General features: G+C 39.4%; 1 protein-coding gene across 1 annotated transcript in view; it reads left to right on the top strand.

Moving 5' to 3' along the window:
- The window catches only part of LOC311080143 (obscurin-like), a 395,902-nt gene extending 374,245 nt beyond the window's left edge, over positions 1–21,657 (top strand). Inside the window, exons 30-46 of the mRNA XM_084109914.1 lie at positions 7,102–7,380; positions 7,479–7,763; positions 7,839–8,117; positions 8,206–8,469; positions 15,374–15,619; positions 15,717–15,818; positions 16,010–16,090; positions 16,391–16,441; positions 16,529–16,591; positions 16,700–16,774; positions 16,855–16,932; positions 19,827–19,895; positions 19,979–20,056; positions 20,296–20,349; positions 20,571–20,630; positions 20,765–20,834; positions 21,062–21,657. Coding sequence (XP_083966040.1) covers positions 7,102–7,380; positions 7,479–7,763; positions 7,839–8,117; positions 8,206–8,469; positions 15,374–15,619; positions 15,717–15,818; positions 16,010–16,090; positions 16,391–16,441; positions 16,529–16,591; positions 16,700–16,774; positions 16,855–16,932; positions 19,827–19,895; positions 19,979–20,056; positions 20,296–20,349; positions 20,571–20,630; positions 20,765–20,829 — 2,129 coding nt within the window. The 3' untranslated portion in view covers positions 20,830–20,834; positions 21,062–21,657. The remainder of the gene's footprint in view (positions 1–7,101; positions 7,381–7,478; positions 7,764–7,838; positions 8,118–8,205; positions 8,470–15,373; positions 15,620–15,716; positions 15,819–16,009; positions 16,091–16,390; positions 16,442–16,528; positions 16,592–16,699; positions 16,775–16,854; positions 16,933–19,826; positions 19,896–19,978; positions 20,057–20,295; positions 20,350–20,570; positions 20,631–20,764; positions 20,835–21,061) is intronic.

Below are 21,657 nucleotides of genomic sequence, written 5' to 3'. Positions count from 1 at the left end.
TTATTGTTGCTAAGTGACAAAGATCTCCTCACTGAGAATCCAGAACACCTCTCTCATATCTTGTTGTTGGTGACATTAATGCTGACAGCCATAACTGTGAGAGAGGATTTTCCTGCATGAACGAGTGAAAACATCATATCGTGCTTCTCTAGTCTGAAACACTGAATGATCTCATGCAACTCTCCATAAATGGGGAAGCGGTTGAATCTTTTTGCCCTGACAAGGCAGTTAGTTCCTGGATGTTTTCTGGAATAGGTTCAAGACACCTGAAACATAAAACCCCAGCAAGAGAAAAGAGCAGAGAAGTGGAGACTGATGCACAGGAGCAGAAAGCTGATGGAGACGCTATTCTCTCAACATCGAGTGGCATTTTCTCTTCTGTTGATATCTCTGATTCAGAAACTGACACAGACTGATTGTTCCAAACTGTTCACACACATTTCAGTTTAGTTAGAACCAGATGCATATTTGTATTGATGATTCTGATTTTATTCTTTTATATCGATTGTTGATATTTGTGTTTTGAAAAGTTTTTGATTGATGTTTTTACTCCTAACCAATTGTCTACGTTAAAAATTGTCTTTTTATTTGGGCTAGTAAAATTTAGTTCGGGCTACTAAAATCTGAAGAGTGTCTGCCTGAAGGGCTACCAGAGATTGTGACATTTTCAAGCCCTGATATAATACAATTTCAGTTCAAATATTTGAGTTCTATTCCAAATATCGTAAAATAATGACTCGTAAATCTAAATGTTTGCGGTACATTTCTATTCTCTTGGTTTCTATACATTTCTATTCTCTATACAGCCTCTGCATTAAGCACCATCACTAAATTCTGGGAACTTTCCTGGGTTCCAGAACCAGGATGGGCATTTATATTTAAATATTAACCGTTGCTTATTCTACGAAAAATAAAAAAATGCCTTATTTGTTTAAGAAAAGTGTTTTACAGTCTTTCATTTGATGCAGGAGTAAAATACTAGCATACAGCAGCAGAGATGCGTATTAAGATAAGTAGCCTTTACCCAAGGTTACTGCGACTAAGCATAGTGGACATGAGTAAAAGTTCATGAGAAAATGTATGGCGTTATTACTTTATTTACCAACTTCCAACAACACTTTTCAAGGCTGATGTTTTCATTTACTCGTGTGTGTTTCAGGCTCGGTTCAGCTAATACATGTCCATTATTCATCCACTGTCCAAATGACTCCACATTTACAACAAGGAGTATGGAGGATTTGACTATGTCGATTATCAAACGATGTTAAATCATCATACTATTTGCTCAGTTGGTTATGGGAGGTTTCGTTTCTCATCTCTATTAGCCTACAGCGTGTAGCCGGCACACATAGTCACAGGCCAATAGAGTTAACCCTCTGAGCCTGAAGAACAATGCCTTAAAAATCATTAAGTTTCATTATAAGTTTCATTCACTTTCCTGCGCATTTGGAAGATGACACGCTACACTGGTGAGGAAGCTCTTCAACTAGTCCAGGGGTGCGTTTCCCGAAAGCATCGTTAGCCAACTATGGTCGCAAGTTCCGTCGTTATCAGCATAGTTCAACGATTTGGTGTTTCCCGAAACCATCGTTCCAACGAACGTTCGCAAACAGCATCGCAAACTTGTGTGGTTGGAGTTAGGAGCATAGTTTCTAGTTTACATGAGATGTAGACTGAATAAATCATTATCTTTAGCAAAATAAGCAAGCTGTCATTCAGTACAACCCGTGTTATTTATTTAGAATACATACAAATGTAATTTACGTCTTTTAGTTTGTCAAGAGATTTAAAGCACCGTTTTTGAAGACTGCACATGTGCGAACATGCTCTACTATGTAAGAACGAGCCAAATATTGAGTCTGGTAATAAAGCAAAATAACTGAGAAAAATTAGAAATAGTCTTCAGATGCCATGTCTGTAACTTATATGACAAAATCTACCGTTAATTCGATCTCAAACAGATTAATTAAAATAAGTTATTAGTCCACCACGTGCGAGACGTCATAAACCAACGTGGTTGAACGATACTTTGCGACATACGGTTTCGGGAAACAGTCGTGACTAGTTAGTTGATTTCAATGATGCATCGTACTATGGTAGTTAAGCAGCGAGCTATATAGTTGTACGGGAAACGCACCCCTGGATAGTGACGTAGAGACCGCATTTTCCTCAGAATAAGAGAGCGAGACTTACTTTGAATAACGAATTGATCCAACCGTGGATATAATTTCGGATGAGCAAGTTTGTATTTATATACTTTTTCTAGACTTCTCTTTGGATATATTTTTAAAATGCAATTTATTCCTGTGATGTTAATGATTACTCCAGTCTTCAGTTTCACATGATCCTTCAGAAATGTCTTATGAATGCTGAAAACAGTTGTTTACCATTTTTTTCAGGGTTCGTTGATGAAAAGAACGTTCAAAAGAACAGCATTTATCTGAAATAGAAATCTATTGTAACATTATCCACTACCCTTCAAATGTTTGGGCTCAGTATAGTTCAGTTTTTTGTTGCTGTTGTTTTTTTAAAATAAATTTATACTTTTATTCAACAAGGTTGCCTTACATTGATCAAAAGTTACAGTAAAGAAGATACTGTGGAGTCAAAAAGAGGCGGTACTCCACAGAACGTGACTTGACGCTGATTGGACTATATCCAGAGGCAAGAACAACAGTGATGGCTAGCATAACTCTGTGGTTGAATGCGAATGTGATTGAAAAAGTCCCTTTCACACTTTGGTGGTGTGTCGCCAGCGTCGGCGCTGTGGTGGGGCATTCGAGGGCCGTGCCCCCCCTAGCGGTTATTGATGCCCCTCCTACTACAGGCCATGGCGTGGCCCAAAAATTTTTTTTATAATTATTTTTTTATAAATGTACAAATTGTAACTTACATGAAATAAAATTAAATGAATGGGGAAAAAGCATCATTTTGGTTGTTCACGACATGTTACTAGGCTTAGTCGTCATTGGTCAATGCTTATTGGTCGCTGAGTAAACTTGTTACATTTGATTTGCAGCGCACAAAATCCATTTCAAGTTGTTGTTGTTTGAATCGAAAACAACAGTTTGTCCGTCTATATCATAGAAGTTAGCGGCTAACTGTTAGCCTAATTCTCGACAAAAAATGGATTTACGAAAATGGTTAAGTCCTCCTCAGCCTCTTCCATCAGCAGACTCTGACACTCCGGCCACCACCACCAGTACCACGGTCTCTGAGAGCCGAGCTGGCCCTTCTGTTAATGCGAGCTCCAGACAACCGCCAACAGACTTAACTAGCGCAGCCGGCATAGAGCAACAATCTACACGCCCTCCAAGTCAGCGAACAGCGGCTGATGATATCGGGACTGACAGGCCTGTCCAAATTGTGTTAAAACAGTATCCTGTAACTGTTTACAGTGGTAAGGGGCGATCATTCGTTGATAAATGGTTTCACAACAGAGAGTGGTTGGAGTACAGTGTCAAGGCAGACGCAGCATTTTGTTTTTGCTGTCGGATGTTCAGCTTTACTAGAAAATCTGGAACATTGGATGCCTTCGCGAGTGTGGGCTATCGTAACTGGAAACACGCTATGGCCAAAGACCGTGGATTTCATAAACATGAAACTTTGAAGGACCACATGTCTTGCTATGCAATGTGGAAGGAGAGGGAGATGCGTCGTAATACGGGGAATGAGGTATCAACCCTTGTCAATGCAGATCAACTAAGGAAAAACCGGTATTATGTGTCTTCAATAATAGATGTGGTTGGGTTCTTGGTTGAAAACCAGTTGCCACTACGGGGGAAGATTGACGCTTTTGATGACATGTCGGAGGGGGGGGTCTGGACTTTTCCTGTCCATGCTTTATTACACCATCCAAAAGGATCATGAATTGGCTAATGTGGTGAAGACAATCCCTCGCAATGCCACTTACACCTGTCATGATATGCAAAATGAACTTATAAGAACACTCAGTAATGTGGTGACAGAGGCTATAGTGGAGGAAGTTGGTGGCTCTTATTACACTCTGAAAGTTGATGGGACGCGTGACCCCACAGGATGTGAAAATATATCGATTGTGCTTCGATTTGTGAATGAGTCTTACGAAGTGACAGAGCGTCTACTGTGCATCGCTACGGCTCAGAAAGGTGACGCGCAGACATTAACTGACACTGTTCTGACTGAGCTTAACAAAGTTGGCCTGGATAGCTCAAAAATTCGGAGTCAGGTATATGACGGAGCTGCGCTTATGTCGGGGAAACGTGGTGGTGTTCAGAAAATTCTACAGGACAGACTTGGACGTGAGATACCTTACGTGCACTGCCTAAACCATCATTTGCATTTGGTCGTGGTTCATACCATGTCTTCAGAGTCCGCACTTTTGGGGTTTTTTGAAGTGTGCGATTCCCTCTACAAGTTCTGTAGAAAGCCAACGGTTGCTATGCATTATAAAGGTGCGCATCTTAAGCGTCTTCTGGAGCAGAGATGGACAGGGCATCTTGCCACTGTCTCAGTCATTCTTAAGTCATTTAATGACATAAAATCGATTCTGACCGATGCTGACACTGTGCTGAACTATGGCGCAGAGACGAGAATGGAAGCTACAGGCCTGCTGCGCGAGATATCTGAGCCAAGTTTCATGTTCCTTGCCAACTTAACCCACAGAGTCCTTTCTCTATTGGACCCACCGAACAAGCTTCTTCAGAGAGAGGACACTGACTTGTTGACTGGTTTAAGTGTTGTGGCGAGTGCAACAGCATGTGTTAAAAAACTCCGTTGTGATGAAGAGTTTAAGCAGATGCTGGATACTGCCACGCCCACCAGCGAGTCACTGAGACCCGGGCCCAAACGGAGACGCATAGAGAGCACACGGATGGATGGTTTCATCGTTACAGGGCCTACAGGAGGACACAGAGGTGATGATGACTTGGAAACTGAACTTCGGAGAGTGTACTACAGCACTATTGATTCGGTGGTTGGGGAACTCGAGCGTAGATTCAGCGAGCGCAACTCACAACTGGCAAGTGCACTTGCAGCACTAAATCCAGAGGCCGATAACTTCCTTGATGTGAAAGCTGTGAAGCATATTCTCGACCTGTCACAATCGATTATGATTGACGCCGAGTTTGAAGTTGCTAAAGAATTTTTAATGTCACAAAAGCAAGCAATGCAGGGAGACTGGACCATACAGCACATCATCTCAACGTACCACAACCATCTGATTGCAATGCCCAGTGTGCTGACTGCTTTCAAACATGCGTTAACATTTGGCGCATCCACAGCAATGTGCGAGAATTCATTCTCCACTCTGAAAAATGTTTTTTCGGAACACAGACGCACAATGCTACACGAGAGAAAAGCCAGGTTGGTGCAGCTTGCATTCGAGAAAGACTTGACACGCAAATGCACAAGCGAATGGAAGGACACAGTACTTAGATGGTTCAGCAGCAACACTCGTCGTCTGCAACTTTTCTGAGAGTAAGTCGTTTGTTCATTTCACTTATTGAAGCCAGCCCTGGCTTTCATGATAAGGCCTACTAAGCAGGTGAATTGTTGATGAATGTTTGCTGGGTATACGTTATCTGCATTTGTGTTTTATACTTGGCTGCCTGTAAGATATGTAAGTAGAGCGAGGCGGTTGTATTACATGGTTAACTACAAAATAAATAAATAATTTGACACAAAATATTGATTTATAAAGGTTTATTTATTTAAAAACTATTGTATTGCTTCCGCTAAAGAAAATAGTCCGTTCCGTCTCTACGGTTAGAATCCTGCGTCCATAGCAACGCTCTGTTTTTCATGGCAACGTGTGTTATACTTAGCAGCGGCTGTTATCAAGAAATAACAGACCGCATTATACATTAGGATTAAACCAATCCATGTAATAATTAATAATAATAATAATAATAATAAACGTGTTTAGTTTTATATAGGATTTCTGCTGTGTTGGACTATGATGTCGCCACTGCGTCAAAATATTTGTCAAACGTCAGTGCCCCCCCGCCGATGACCCAATGCCCCTCCAGTAGATCTGCCCTGGCGCCGACTCTGTGTGTCGCCCAATTGCCCAAATTAAGAAACCGCCCCTGCTTCCAAGCATTCTTGAACAACACCTCAGTCAATCAACTCAGTCGTTGAATGACACTCAGTGAATGACTTTCTTTCGCAGAAATCATCTGCACAAATCATCCACAATCCCTCTCCAAACACGTTCAGATATACCTGACATTTTTGCGTCGCTCGAACCCGTCTTCAAACTCCCGCTGTAATGACGTATAATTTCTCTAACTGTCCAATGACAGTGCGTGTTACATTTACAAGTGGGAGACGGTTTGGTACTGTGCAATGGCATTTTTTAACTCGATTGACAAATGTATAAAGAAAAGCATTTGGCAAAACGACAAAGAAAAGCATCTGGCAAATAGAGAGAGAAAAGGTTTGCCAAATGCCTTTTTAAAAGGTGATTTAACACGTGCATTTAAAATTATTTATTAATGTACTTTTTATTGTTTTATTAATCTGCGTTTAAAAACAAGAATTAAATAAACAATTTTAAATTTGTCTATTTATTCATACATTTAAAATGTTTTTTTAATGGTTTTATTAAAATACATTTAAAAACAAAAATCAAATAAACAACTTTAAAAATGTGTATTAATTTGTCCATTTAAAAGTGATTTATTTATATACATTTTTATGTTTGAAATATTAAATTGATAAATTGATTATTCATTTTATTTTTAAGTGGCACTCCTGGTCCTCCATAGTTTTGTACCTGATTATGATTTAGTTACTTAAACAATAGATTTAAGATGTATTTTATCTGACACTCACACACAAGTTTCAACATTATCTCACCTGAAAATGAAAATTGTCATAATTTAATCTCACATACCCTCTCTTTCTACAAAATTAGTTTGTCTTTCTTCATTAAAAACAAAACTGATTTATTTTATTTTATGTAGTTCATATTCATATCTGTTTAATGCTACTATAAAATCCATATTTCAGCACTTATTCTCTTCTGTATGAACTGTTGCAGACAAAAACTCAATGATTTGTGTAACGCAGGTGAACTCTGACTCTTGAGGATCTGAATCTGTTGTTGTTCTCCTGCAGATCTAAAGCCGAAGCCTGAACTCACATCAGATCCTGCAGGAGCTGCACTGACTGGAAACACAGTGACTTTGACCTGTCGCATGGATCCGTCCACTGGAAACTGGGACTCTTACTGGTACAAACACACACTGAACCCTGAGACAGAGAAGACAGAAACAAACTCCTACAGCCTGAAGATTGATTCAGTGTCTGATGGAGGCCAGTACTGGTGTAGAGCTGGAAGAGGGAAACCAGTCTATTACACACAATACAGTGATGCACTGTGGGTAAATGTTACAGGTGAGAGAGACTGTAGTGTGTGACGCAACAAATACAGATCAGAGACAATATCTACACAACTTCTGAAACTATAAATGCAATAATCTGTGTTTGTACAGTGAGTCCTAAAGCTGTGCTGACGGTACGACCTGATGAACGAGTGTTTAGAGGAGAAACAGTCACTCTCAGATGTGATATAAAGTGGGCAGGAGACGCTGAGTGGACATACAGATGGGAAATAGAGGGAACCAACAACCAATATAAAAACACTGTCAGCCGAACCTCAACACAAGAGTTGAACATCAGCCGTGTTGATCTCTTTCACCGCGGTAAATACACCTGTACAGGACAGATACACAGTCAAAGCTCTCAGCGCAGTGATGCTGTTACACTGACTGTCTCAGGTGAGTGTGTGTTTGTTGTGATCAGCTTCTCCATCAGTTTCTCTACGGCTCTGTAACTCGTGATGTTTTGTTCAGCTGAAGCTCAGGCATCAGTGCGAGTGTCTCCACAGCCGTGGCTGACTGAAGGAGAATCAGTGACTCTGACCTGTGAGGTTTCAGGCTCCTCTAAAGGCTGGACGTTCAGCTGGTTCAGAGATCATGATCATCTGTCAGACAGCAGCAGAGGAGCTGGAGGATCTTACACTCTCAGTCCTGCTGCTCTACAGCACACAGGAGTTTATATGTGCAGAGCAGAGAGAGGACGACCAGCCTATTACACACACAACAGCAGCTCACACACACTGTGGATCACTGGTGAGGGTTTATGCTTGTGCTCATCCGGATCTGTGTTTCACTGCAGTCTCTGTGCTGTCAGTTTTGATGGAGATTTTCCTCTTTTCAGGAGTTTCTGCTTCAGTGTCTCTGGTCATCAAGCCCAGCAGAAGTCAACACTTCTCATCTGACTCTCTCTCTCTGAGCTGTGAGGATCAGAGTAACTCTGCTGGATGGACAGTGAGAAGATACACAGACAAAGACACACAAACTTGTGCAAAACAAACAGGATCTCGATGTGTAATCGACTCTCTCAGCACATCTGACACTGGAGTGTACTGGTGTGAGTCTGAATCTGGAGAGAAACGGCGTCCTCGAAACATCACTGTACATGGTGAGTCCGGTTTATAATCATGACATTTGCCCTTATTCTAATCTAAATTCAACAAAAAAGTCTATACATTTTCATATTTTCTGTACAGCTGATACAGATTGACATTGTACACTTTTAATGAGTTTTTCCACACGTATTTTTTATCATGATGTTAGATGAACCTGCCCTTAAATGCCACATAAAAGCAAAGCAATCAAGCAATTCACGTTCATCAAACAGTCTCTTCCCATAGAAATTGGCAGATTAAGCTGCAAAATAGACCTGATTTTATGCCAGTGGTTAAAAATCTGATAAACAACAAACTCTCATGACAATTTGTATCTATTTTACATTTTGGCAAATTGGTGGCTAACTGGTTGCTTTCGCTTTTTTTGATTTTATTTTGGTAAGGCATATAAAGACATGATAAGGCATTCAAACCGATGCAATACGATCAACAGAAAGTTTGCTCCCGCTACTCGCCTCTTCCAGCCCTCTCAAACAATCCACCATAGGAAATAATAAAGAGAGCAGAAGTGATCAGCTGTGCTCATGTGACACTGAATAACCAATAAGAAATACAAAAAAGTAATGTCACGGCAACCCAGCGCATCACTCTGCGCTCTAGATGTACGGTCGAGACTCGGGTACCTTAAATGAGTCCCTTCGCCTATTCCCCGATCTGGTTCCTCTTCTGGTGCACCAGGAAAGGGCTACTTCAGCTAATAAGCCTTGGTGACCTGAGGATCACAGTGAGGGCTTCCCCAACGAGACCACCTCCTCGGGTCCCTCACTCCTCTATCGCATCGCAAGCATGCTGAGACTGTGTTTGTGGGTGGTTTATGTTCTCTCATGAGAGCATGACCACGTCGGCATGTTGTTCATCTTGCCTTTCTCGTAAAGGTTTAAGCGCTCAGCGTGTCGTGTGTCGTCAAGTTTGACAGCCATGATCACTGTCTCGTATGCCTGGCAGCTTCCGGATGGGATTACTGGTCCTTCTCATGCGGGACCCAGGGTTTCATTCGGGGCTCCAGGGGAGGATCAGATGTCGCTCGCTGCATCGGAGAGTGGGATGTTATGCTTTGGAAATGAAGATTATGCTGAGCTTCCCATTGTAATGGTGTGTGTGCTCATGCTGAATCAGATTCAGAGTTGACAGCCATGCTTTCCCGGGCTGTAGCGCAAGGGACCCGTTCTAAGTGTCGGCTTGCTATGCCACTCCCGCGCGCTGGGCCGGATATGTGTGTTTATTTGCTCTAGTAGAGATCCCCAGAAATGGCTGTTTCCAGAAAACCCTGTTGAGTTCCTCCGTCACCTCCGGCAGTCAGACGTGGTGGAGAGTCTGATGCCAGGCCTAACACCCATATGCATTGTGGAACCTGTGTTAGGATGGGTGTCCATATGTAGTGATCCCTGCGGCAATCCCATATGTGTATTCGGTTAGTCCACTTTAGACATTCTGCTAACTTTTCAACTACTTCAACTAACTCTCATTAGAGTATTAGTAGGCTGTAGTACAGGGTAGCTGCACAATTTTTAAAGTCAAATTTAAGGCTTTTTAAGACCTTTTTAAGACCTGAAGAAATCAAAATTAATACCGTACATTAGGGGTGCGCAATATTGACAAAAATATGTCTCGATATTTTCAAAGTTTTGTTGATAATAATTAGATGATATTTTACTGATTGTGTTTTTGTACTGGTACCCTGGCTGGTTTAGGCCTGTTGTTGACAGCAGACCCACGAAGATATTCATATTTATTATATTCTATGCAGTGGTCACAGTTCACAGTAGTGACCGAAATTAACATTTTTATTAAGGGGCAATATTTGCCACCTTAAATTGATTTCCAGGGGCATTTTCACCTATATATGGATATTGTTTCTAAACGTATTTAGAGGTATGCATCACCTTTTATGTCAAATTCTAACATTCAAATTAAATTATATTAGAATAACACAGTACCAATGTCAAATTAAATCATTAAATTAAAATCCATCCTTGCAGTGCAGAGGTGACACACAAGCGGCATCAAAACTGGCATTACTATATTTACACTTCATTTACAATTGCATAAATAAAGCTATTCAATATTTAAATTTGAAATGATTTATAATTTTAACGTTTTAATTAAAGTATACTTTAAATATGAAACTAAAACCACCAGTAGGTGGCGGCAAGTCACTGTCTTAATAAGCGAGTTGTTGGAGTCATTTATTCAACGGATTTGTTCAAACGGCTGATTCATTCAGAAAAACAAGTGATTGTTCATTGAATCGTTAAAATGATTCGTTCAAAACGCGGATTTCAGTAAAATAAAAAATAAAAAAATAAATAAAAATCAATCATCGCTGTCTGTTGGACCACGGCTTCATTATGAAATTCTCATCGGCGATATAAAGTGAAAATTGACAATATTGTGTCCAAAAAGTAACTCACAATGTTAACTTTATTGTTAATTTAACTGTTGTATAAAATAAATATCACATTTGCAATTGTGCACAGGAAAACGGCACTCTTGCTCATGTGATATTCTAATATAACAACATAAATATAAATATCATATTATATTTATATTTATAAGACAAAAACTCATTTGGGGACATCTATAACTGCACTGACACATCACGCAGTGAAAGCAAGCATGAGAGAAACGCGATGTCAGCTCGCACTCGCAGTGCCGGCGGCTCGTACATAGTTAAAACAATGATTACAATATCATCATAGTTCATAGACAATATCGCACACTCCTAAGCACATAAAGAATGAACTTACAATTGGACTGACATTTACTCGTTTTCTTCTCTCCTCTCGCGTGCAGGAGACAGACGCAGGCTAATATGCTGCCGTAAGTGACGCGAATTGTCACGTGAACAAGAAAATCCACAAAGATAGAATTAAAAAAATAATACGTAGGCCTACGCTAATTAGATAGTTTTAATTTCGAAAGCATTTAGATAAGTTTAAGTCAAAGTGTCATCTAAAATTTAAGACCTTTCATAAGTAAAAAGACTTTTTAAGACTTTTTATGGCCTTAAATTTAAAAAATCCAATTTAAGACCTTTTAAGACTTTTTAAGGATCCGCGGGGACCCTGTAGTAGACTGTAAGGTTATGGTTAGGTGTTAGGGTTCGGGTTAGGAGATTAAGTTGACTTGTAGTTGCCAAGTTACTTATAGTCAGTAGAATGTCTGTTGGGGGATGTAACAAAATAAAGTGTTAGCAAATATCAAACAGACAGTCTTGTAACGAATACGACTTTGGGTAAATGTGAATTAGCTCAAGAATATGGGGAATTCTGGGAATATTAATATTTATGACTCATGGTCATAATTCATAAGTCGCATGTACATTTATTTTATCAATTACCGAGATTACCTTGTTCTGTAACTGGTCTGTCCAACCTTTAATTCGTCCAGCGAGTAAAGGTAAGATCAGTACAGTTAAGAAGAGGTATTCACAAACTTCAAGGAAGTTTATGTCCTGGCCACAGACATCAAACTTTCTGAGTTTATTAATTAAAACTACTCACTGTAGTCTATCGAGCGTGTAGCAAGATCTTTTGTCTCATTGACTTTATAAAAGTGGGCTTTCAAATACAGAGACAGTTAAAAGGATATATGGATTTTAATACATGTAAAACTAAAGGTTATATGAGCTACAAATACAAACGTACGTAAAAATACAAACAATAAAACAAACACACATTTAACCAAACAATAACATAAGTGATCAGACTGAAATGAAATGAAAGAAAGAAAGAGAAGAGAAGAGAAAATTAGTAATTATTACATACAGAAACCTAAGTTCACGAGACTCCTGGAAAGCAGCTTTCAGAGAGGGTTTTAAAGTTACTTGCACGTTCGTTCTCTGTTCGGGCGAGGCTGAGGCAGGAAGCGAGGGTGTGTCCTGTTTTCCGCTGCGTCTTCCAGTGCCGCGGAAGTTTAAAAGGCTTACTGACTGTAATGTTACCGAGAAAGTTCGTCTCCCGGGACGGGAGAGGTTGCAAATCTTGGTTGCAAAGACGGCAGGCTTTTACATGACGCGGGCCATGTGTCCCAGAGGCCAAGGCGATGCCTGTCCAACCGGAGCAGCGCTGCACGTGGAGAAGCGAGGAAGTGGGATCAGCGGGATCGATGAGAGAAGAGAGAGAGAGAGGAAACAGGGTCTCTTGCTTTTTAAAGACACTTGTTTACACCCTCCTGTTGGGGACAACATCCAATCAGATCTCCTTATCTGACAGCGGGAACATTTTCTTTGTGTGAAGAAGAAACGCCTACTTTGACTTTGTCATGTGAGAGATGGAATTCGTATTTTCTCTTTCAGAAAAGATAATACCCATAAGAATACATTTCATTGTAATCTCATACATATATGCAATTCCGTGGGATCACTACGATTAGAATGATACTAGACATGGATATGTACAGAATATGGGAAATACAGATATGCATTTCTAATGTAGGATTCTGAGCATCTTAAGAGTCCATTAATTTCTATGATAGAACATAGAAAATCTCAATCTGCCATGGAAATTATACACACATAAAAATACATATCGAAAACATGGCTATTGGATCGCATGTGTGGAAGTGTATGTTTCAAAGTCCACGAGTGTGTTTGTGTGTGTGTGCGTTGGAATGTCTGCTTTCATGGGTTGTAAAGTTTTATGGTCTGAGGTAGGGTTACCACAAGACACTATTGATGAACTTCTTTCAGTGAACATTTAGAATTCAAACTTATACTCTAGCAAACCACACTTCTATTATAAAGCAAAGCTAATCACACACATATCGGAAGGTATACATTCAAGAGCCATCTTTCTATATGGAGTTGCACTCAAAGGAGGTTTTGTGTGTGTGGGTGTGTGTGTGTGTGTGTGGGTCATGAGGTTGTAAAGTCACAGGGAGTCCATGCTGACATGGGGGTTTTAGAACGGATTGTGCAGAACAGGGTTCCTTTGGTGACTAAAATGTCCCTCTGGGGAACAACAGATTGCAATTTTGACTGTTCATGGCAGACTTAGCGACGCCATGGACAGACCCGTTGTCTGAAAAGACAACGAAGGATGTGTTTGGAGACAAGGATTTACTAATTGGAACAGCATGTGACCGCATGTCAGGCATTGTCGCTACAGTCTACTAATCCTCAATTGACAGTTAGTTGACATGTAGCTGAAAAAGTTAATTATACTTAGTAGAATGTATAAAGTGGACTATCGAAATAAAGTGTTACCGTGTATTCTTCCACTGTATGGCTACCCGGTTCGGCTAGCCCGTGTCTTTCCCTCGATAGAGTCCGCTCTGTCGTCTCTGCTGGTGTTTTATCCCCCTAGGATTAGGCTGGAATCACCCCAGAGACTGCCATATGTTGCACTACCCTGCTTGGCTAGTCCATATGTGTAACTCCCACATTTAGGGTAGGATGTGGTTTCTGCAGCGTTCCCTTTCTCTAGAAGGGTACGCTTTCCCAGCGTTATCCAATAGTCACACTGAGTGGGTCTTGCGGAACAGCAGTGACTGACTTTCTCTGCTTGAGCCCTGATCTCAGTTCAGGGAACGTGACCGACTGAAAGGGAACATCTCGTTTATGTATGTAACAGCTGAAGGAGGGAATGGAGACGAATGTTGCTGTACCTCCGCTATGTGGCCGTCACTAAACTCGGCTCTTCAGCGGAAAACAAAGATGCAGCACACCTGCTGCTCGTTATTAGGGATGCACCGACATTTCGGCTGCCGGAAATTATCGGCAAAAAATGGCATTTAAATTTTTTGCCCAAAAGAGAAAAATGGCCGAAAATATGCCGCCCCGCCCCTCCGTGTTCAGCAATCAGGTTTCACTCTGGCTCAGCATGTTTGGTGACTTTTCAAGCGGCTCCGCTTCCAAAGATGCACAATTTAGAAGTGTGTTCCGCTGTGTGCGTGCGCTGTGCTCTCCGCGCATTCTGCAACCACCTTGTGTGTGTGTGTTGGCTCTGCTCAGTCACTCATGACCCAAACGCATGTACCATTCATGCTCACCGGAAAGGCAAAATCCGATAAAAACGTGGCGACATGAAATTTCTCTGGACTTGTTTCTGTTTGCAGTAGCCCAACTGTGCTGTAACATGGTGTGTATAGCGGTGCTGGGCAACTCTGGTAAAATGACGCTAGACTCTTGTTCACTGACCACTCCCTGCTATCTGCTCACATGCTCTGATGATAATAATAGCTTTGTAGGACTACTTTATTTTGATAATAGGTAAAACAATAAATCTGTTAAATATGATTCTCCTGAGAACTGAATAAAGAATAATATATTGATTATTAAATATTATTTTAATATAGGCCTATTTTCTGTCCAATTTGTGTGTATTATTATTAAACTTTTAAAAAGTTTAATAATAATACAGTTATACAAAACAATAAAATAATAATAATTTAAAATAAGAAATTAATTCTTTTTTTTTTTAAAGTCATTTCGGTTTCGGTTTTCGGCCAAGTGCATCCAGAATTTTCGGTTTCAGGCCAAAATTTTCCTTTTGGTGCATCCCTACATATATATCCCTACTCGGTATTTACCCGCGCTGCAAGACAGAGCAGCTGATGCAATTATCGCATGCCAATGGGCATTGGCTCAGTTAGGTTACACTCTAAGTAGATTAGTTTCTCAAAGCGATCCCCAATTCGTCAGTCAGTTCCGTCGTATGTCTCCGTTCCCTTCTTCAGGGAACGAGGGTTACATACATAACTGAGACGTTTTCTCATGAGATCAGGTTAGACGACACGACACTAGTATAAAAAAGCATGAGAGGGTCTAACTTTCACTTTAAAAGTGTCGCCACTAAAAAATCTTGAAAGGTATAAAGTACAATTCATAATATCAAATATTTTTCTTATGTATTCTTAATATTTACAGCATTAAACACACATTTCTTGTGTTTGTAGACGGTGAGGTGATTCTGGAGAGTTCTGTTGATCCTGTGATTGAGGGAGAGACTCTGACTCTACACTGTTTACATCGATCTACAAACTCCCCGATCCTCAGCGCTGATTTCTATAAAGACGGATCACTGATCCAGAATCAGACGACAGGAGAGATGAGCATCACTACTGTCTCAAAGTCACATGAGGGTTTCTACTACTGTAAAACAGAGAGAGGACAGTCACTCCACAGCTGGATCTCAGTCAGAGGTCAGTGACGATCAATGATGATATTACTGTAATATGATCATACAGGATCACGTCACTCACGGACAGATCTGTGTGTTTGTCATGTTTCTCTCAACAGCTTCATCTTCTCTTCTGGTCATTGGTGTGTCTGTAGGATTGAGTGTTTGCTTGTTGTTCTTCATCTCACTGGTTCTGCTGTGCAGACACAAACACAAGAAAGGTGTGGAGCAGTTCATCACATGTTATGAATTATTAAACCACATGAACAGCAACAAATGGAAGATACAGTTTCTGAAGCTTAGACAGCCGCTGCATGTTTATTAATAAATGAGCAGTTAATGCATATAATCAGATTATATGTGAGTGACAAAACTCTTACAGTGACCATAATGATCTTTGTCTCTATTGTAGATCAGCACTGTAACATTCAACAGACATCAGTCCCGAATCCATCTGGAGAATCTCAAGCGTTAAACTCTCCTCTGCAGTCTGGTCAGACACAATAACAAATTATTTAAAGGGATAGTTCACACACAAAAATGAATTCTGTCATCATTTACTTTTATGTCATTATAAACCTGTATGATTTTCATGCTGTTGAACACAAAAGAAGATGTTTTGAAAAATGTCTGTTTTTCTCGTGCATTAAAAGTGGTCCGTGTTGCTTGGAACCCAACATTCATCAAAATATATTTTTGAACTATCCCTTTAAGCTTTATGTATTTTTTATTAAAAATGTTTTGTTCAAGACTGATTTTACCTTTTGTCCTCAAAATGTTTGCTGTCACGCAGATTCTGATCACATTTATGATGATGTGATACCAGCGAATAAGAGAGACAAAGGTGGAGTATTAAACGTTATACTGTATAAACACTTATAATTTAAAATCAACAAATATCATTCATGTCGGCTTGACTTGTTTGTTTTAGAGCCGCTGGAAGACGTCACATATTCAGAGGTCACTGTTAAGAAAAACAAATCCGCGGATAAAGGTTAAAAACCCTCTTCAATAGAGTCATTAACCAATAACATTGACAGTGTCTGTTTTTATATTGCATAAAATATGAATAAATATTTTCATGAATTAACTATTTTTCTAGATGATACCATGGCAAAGTCAAATAATGTGATGTACTCAGAAGTCGGAACAAAAGTAAAGAAAAGCAAAAGCAAAGGTGAGATCCTGTTTTTCCTCAAGTACAGCATATTTCCAGCATATTCTGAATAATCTGATTTATTTTCTGTTCTGTATTAGATATTAATACTGCAGGACCCAGTGATTTGACTTATGCACAGATCAATATACAGGACAAAAAGAAAAGCAAGAGCAAAGGTAAACTCTCAACAAACTGCATCTAAACACAACTGTCTGCAGGGTTCCCACGCGTCCTGGAAAACCTGGAAAATGAAAGACCAATTTTCCAGTCCTGGAATACACATGGAAAATGGGAAAAAAAGTAAAATGTCCTGGAAACGTTTGGGTTGTCCTGGAAAATAATTTTCCCTCCTTGTGGATGAACGCAAACGGGTTAAACATTTTACGCATGAATGTCTGTTTTCAGCTGCCTTCAACGGGTAATATTGGGCTGGAGCGCTGGTCTGCTTTCATTTCTGCATGTAGCCAGCACAGCGGCCCACGTGACACAAACCTGCGTAGCAAGTATGCAATTTGAAATCTCAGTACGCTGGTAAAACTTGCCCCTCTAAACTACGGACATGTGAGTTCTGTGGCAAATGTGCACGTGCGGTACTCCTGTCTGACAACACGATGCAGCAGCGTAGTGAAGCAGTTTCAGCTAATCATTGTAGAAAAGCGGAGAATAACGAGTCTACCGAACCTACAACGTAACATTCCCGTCCCTCTCCTCCTGCCCTCTGCCTCAGCACTGCTCTACTCAATGGCACTGCTCTGCCTCACTCGCTGTTCCCCGTTCCCCATTTGCTGCAGCTGGGCTTAAAAAGGTAAACTGTGTGTACGTGTGTCTTGCTATACTTGTGTGGACCAACCTTTGACAGGCCACCATCATTGTTCGGACATTTGTAGTTGTGAGGACATTTTGCCTGGTCCACACAATGTTTAACAAGCGATTAAACTCTTCCAGTTAGGTTTAGAGGTGTGAATTAGGTTAAGGTTAGGGTTAGGCATGTGCCAGTAATGGTTAGGTTTAGGGAAAGTGTGTGGGTTAGACATAGTAAAATCAATGGAAGTCAATACAATGTCCACACAAGTATAGCAAGACAGGAGTGCGTGTGTGTGTGTGAGCGGACCTGCCAGCTTTTGGTAAATGTGAACCGTTACGCGTAGGTTACTTTCACTGTGGAAACATTCGAGCCGAAGTCTGAAAAAAGAAAAATAAAGTTTTGGGAGGTGTTTTTTCTTAGCAAATCTATCAATCATGTTCAGCAGTAGCCCTTCTGAACAAGTGTGTGTGTGTGTGTGTGTGTTTGTTTTGCATACTGTCGACGCCATGTGGAGGGCAAAAAACATTTAAAGATTGTGGCCAGTACAGTACAAAATGTCTATATTTTCTTTATTAAAAGTATTGTAATCAAAAATATAGGTTTTATTGTTTTTTTTTTAATAACCAATTTCTAGCCAGTGAATGGGGAAATTACTACGTGCAAAGTAATGGAGTTGCAAAAGTCTGCCAAAAGCTAGCGACTTTCTGTTAAAGAGTGTTGCTGTATGGCAGTATATCGAGTGAGAGGTTGTTCTCCCTCTCTCTGTTGAGTGACAGAGGAGCAGTGGAGAGCTGTGGGCATGTCGTCACTCATACCTTTGCGTGAAATATATTTTTGGTTTTAGTGGAGCCGTAGGGAGCACGACGACAGCTTCGAGATAGCGACGGGTAACAGGTAGTCTTACCGGGCCACGTTCCACTCAGTATTTCATACTTGTTCTATTGTCCGACAGCAGAAACAAAAACATGTGAATGAGAAAAACGTCGTGAATTCAGCTCTATCAAAATACTGTGTATGTGCACAGAGCCCTAACTCTTCATGCTGTTTTTAGCTAGATACACAGACCGCAGAGAAGAGGCAGTGAGAACTGAAGACTTGCATGTTCATTTGAACACAGTTGTTTAAACGTAAATTTTGTTTTGGTGATTTATTGAACATAAAATATTTTGTGGAGAAGAGAGAAATATTGAGATGAATAAACGTTTAAGCAATCTGGTTAAATGTACAAAATATAAGGTACAACTGTAGAAAATAGCAATTCTCCAAAGCTTGGGATATATGATATATAGCCTACCGGTATTTTACCCTAGTTTGTCAGAATATTTTACTTAAGATCCATTTCATACACAACACCAGTAGGCTAAATGGATTTAGCATTTAAACACATTTAGCTTTACAAAAGGTCTATCCATTTCAGCAATATAATTGACAAAAACGGTTACAAAGATTTGATAAATCAAAATAATTTAGAGTCAAAAACACATAACTCATCAGTTTATGCATAGTATACCAGATGCGTAATGTGCCTTGGTGCGAGCAGATGCAATTAATTTAGAAGTCCGATAATAGTTAATATTTTCTAACGTTAGTGACTGATTGCGAATACAGCTTGACTGTGAGAGTTTGGACTTTTAAACTGATACCAGCAAGTAAAATAGCAGTGTATGAACTAAAGTAGAGAATAACTTCTGTTTTAGTAGTGTGGCATTGCAAGTAGAGGAAAGCAGGTGGCATTGTGAAAGACAACAATCTTTGCACAACTATAATACAGATATAACGGTATAGGTACAATATCACATCTGTTTCAAAATATATCTCGATATGATAATATCGGTGTCGCCCAGCCATAGTTGTGATAACTTGACTCGCACTGTAGCAGCTGAAAAAGTCTTGAAAATGTCCTGGAAAAGTCCTGGAAAATCATTTCAAGAAAAGAGTGGGAACCCTGTGTCTGAATGAATCATCACATTTAACTAGATATAATATATAATGCTTCTATATTATCAGGCAAAGAGAACAATTTACTATCATTAACAGAACTGATAAAGACCTTCATTTTGGAAATGTAACAACAGTCTCGACAATCACACATTTACTGTAGTGAATAAGACTGATAATAAGAGTCAGATAATCGAGCTGGTGTTCTTCATGACAGGCGCTGGACTTGCTGATGTTCTGATTGAAATGAAATCTAAAGGAGATTCAAAGAGGATTATATTGCATAAAATATGAATAAACATTTTCATGAATTAACTATTTTTCTAGATGATACCATGGCAAAGTCAAATAATGTGATGTACTCAGAAGTCGGAGCAAAAGTAAAGAAAAGCAAAGGTGAGATCCTGTTTTTCCTGAAGTACAATATTATTTGTCCAGCATATTCTGAATAATCTGATTTATTTTCTGTTCTGTATTAGATATTAATACTGCAGGACCCAGTGATTTGACTTATGCACAGATCAATATACAGGACAAAAAGAAAAGCAAGAGCAAAGGTAAACTCTCAACAAACTGCATCTAAACAAAACTGTCTGAATGAATCATCACATTTAACTAGATATAATATATAATGCTTCTATATTATCAGGCAAAGAGAACAATTTACTATCATTAACAGAACTGATAAAGACATGTAACAAACAATGTAACAACAGTCTCGACAATCACACATTTACTGTAATGAATAAGACTGATAATAAGAGTCAGATAATCGAGCTGGTGTTCCTCATGACAGGCGCTGGACTTGCTGATGTTCTGATTGAAATGAAATCTAAGAAGAATCAAAGAGGTAATAAAGAGATGCTCTGAAATATTGTCTTCATCAGGTTACAGATCATGTGAAAATAAAATATATAAAATATACAATATTTAAACATCACCTGCTAATAAATGTTCATTGTGGTTTGAGAGGTTCTGTTCTCTCTTGATATAATCATGGATTATCAGTTATTATTGTAGTTGCAGATGTAAAGCGTGTGTTTATTCTCTGTTTCTCTTGTTCACTGTCAGGGAAGAGCAGCGAGTCTGGAGACACTTTATACTCTGAACTGAAGAACAACACAGATAGAGGTGAGAGAAACAGAGTCAAGCTTCATCACTGTTAAAGTTGAACTATTAAACATCAACAGATCAGAATGATTCATAAAGTCATGTGGATCATTGAGGAAGTGTGAAAATCTCATCATAACATTTGTGTTCTTCAGGTGCTGATGCTGGAGTCGGTGATGCAACGTATGCTCAAGTTTTAAGGAAGAAAGGAAAACAATAAAACACGTAAGATTTTTCTTACAATGATTTTACAGTCACTGACGAGAAGTTCACAATTTGCACTTTCATGTAGAATATAAATCTGGTTTTAGTGATTCAGTTCAGTTATTTGTGAGGATCAGGTTCATTGTGATCTTAAAACTGTAAATCATCAACAGCATGAGCTCAAATCAGAGCTTTTTATTGTCCACATTACCTGGATAATTCATCAGAAGTGTGTTCTCTTTTTAAAGGTCCCTGAGAGCAGTGAAGAAAACAGACGGCAAGAGAGAAACACCAGCAGAAGAAATGAACCTGAGTCAACTGCTCATGCTTGATTGAAAGAGAACTGCACTGCATTATCTGAACAAATATTATATAAGAAAATGTAAAACATTTTCTCTAGTGATGCCATTTTCTCTATTTTTGATGGCAGTCTTGCATTCGATTCTTTTGTACATATTTTTAATCTCAGAAATATAGCCAGATTGTGCACTATGCAAATTTCTCTGTAGCTGAAAAGCTGATTACTGTAATGCCTTTTTAGCCAACGTTTCTAAATCCACATTTAATAAGCTCCAGTACACAACTCTTCCACCATGGGATCCGGACTGGGACCAGGACATGCAACCGTCAGAGGTGGGCACAAATACATCAAAAACTATTTTGTTACAAACTACAAATACTGGCTCATGAAATGTAACAAAATAAAATACAAAATACTGATGTGAAAAATGTATTTAAATAAAATACAAGTAATTACCGGTAGGATTTTGAAAATACAAAAATACTCCCACAATAATCTTAAAGGGTTAGTTCACCCAAAAATGAAAATTCTGTCAGTAATTAC

The sequence above is a fragment of the Abramis brama genome (assembly GCF_963993115.1).
Source record: "Abramis brama genome assembly, chromosome: 3".
Lineage (NCBI taxonomy): Eukaryota > Metazoa > Chordata > Actinopteri > Cypriniformes > Leuciscidae > Abramis > Abramis brama.
The sequence above is the reverse complement of the archived record's forward strand: the minus strand, read 5'-3'. Positions and strand labels throughout refer to the sequence as shown.